Raw genomic sequence first — 430 nt, 5'->3', positions numbered from 1 at the left:
GCCACCTCACACCGCTCCGCGGCGTCCCTGCCCTCCCCTCACCTGCGGGCCGCGCCGACCCCCCCCGGCGCTCGGCCCTTCCCCGGCCTCCTCGGCGGGCTGCGAGGGAGAGGCGGCACCGCGGCGGGCCCTGCCGGGGGTGAATGCCTTTCCCCCCGTCGCGTCTGGGTCAGTCTCCCCGTCGCTTCCCCGCTCGTCCCCTCTCCCCCCGGGCCCCCCCGCCGCCATGAGCATCAACGGCGGCTCGCACCCGCGGATCAACACCCTGGGCCGGATGGCGCGGGCCGAGTCGGGCACCGACCTGCGCTACGAGATGAGCTCCCATGTGGTGGGGGGCGGCGGCGGCGGCACCCACACCCACAAGACCTACTACTACCAGAAGACCTACGGCGGGGACTACGCCTCCGACGGATACGGGGAAGTGGGGGCC

At 75.1% G+C, this 430-nt stretch overlaps 1 protein-coding gene across 2 annotated transcripts in view; it reads left to right on the top strand.

Annotated features, from left to right (window-relative positions):
* The first annotated feature begins 223 nt into the window (after positions 1-223).
* The window catches only part of DSP (desmoplakin), a 40027-nt gene continuing 39820 nt past the window's right edge, over positions 224-430 (top strand). Inside the window, exon 1 of one of the 2 annotated variants that reach the window (XM_010573237.1) lies at positions 224-421. In XM_010573237.1, the coding sequence (XP_010571539.1) occupies positions 227-421 (195 nt within the window). In that variant the 5' untranslated portion in view covers positions 224-226. The remainder of the gene's footprint in view (positions 422-430) is intronic. The other variant, XM_010573236.1, reaches the window with a different exon arrangement.

The sequence above is a fragment of the Haliaeetus leucocephalus genome, unplaced genomic scaffold (genome assembly GCF_000737465.1).
Source record: "Haliaeetus leucocephalus isolate CR32 unplaced genomic scaffold, Haliaeetus_leucocephalus-4.0 Scaffold373, whole genome shotgun sequence".
Classification (NCBI taxonomy): domain Eukaryota; kingdom Metazoa; phylum Chordata; class Aves; order Accipitriformes; family Accipitridae; genus Haliaeetus; species Haliaeetus leucocephalus.
The sequence above is the reverse complement of the archived record's forward strand: the minus strand, read 5'-3'. Positions and strand labels throughout refer to the sequence as shown.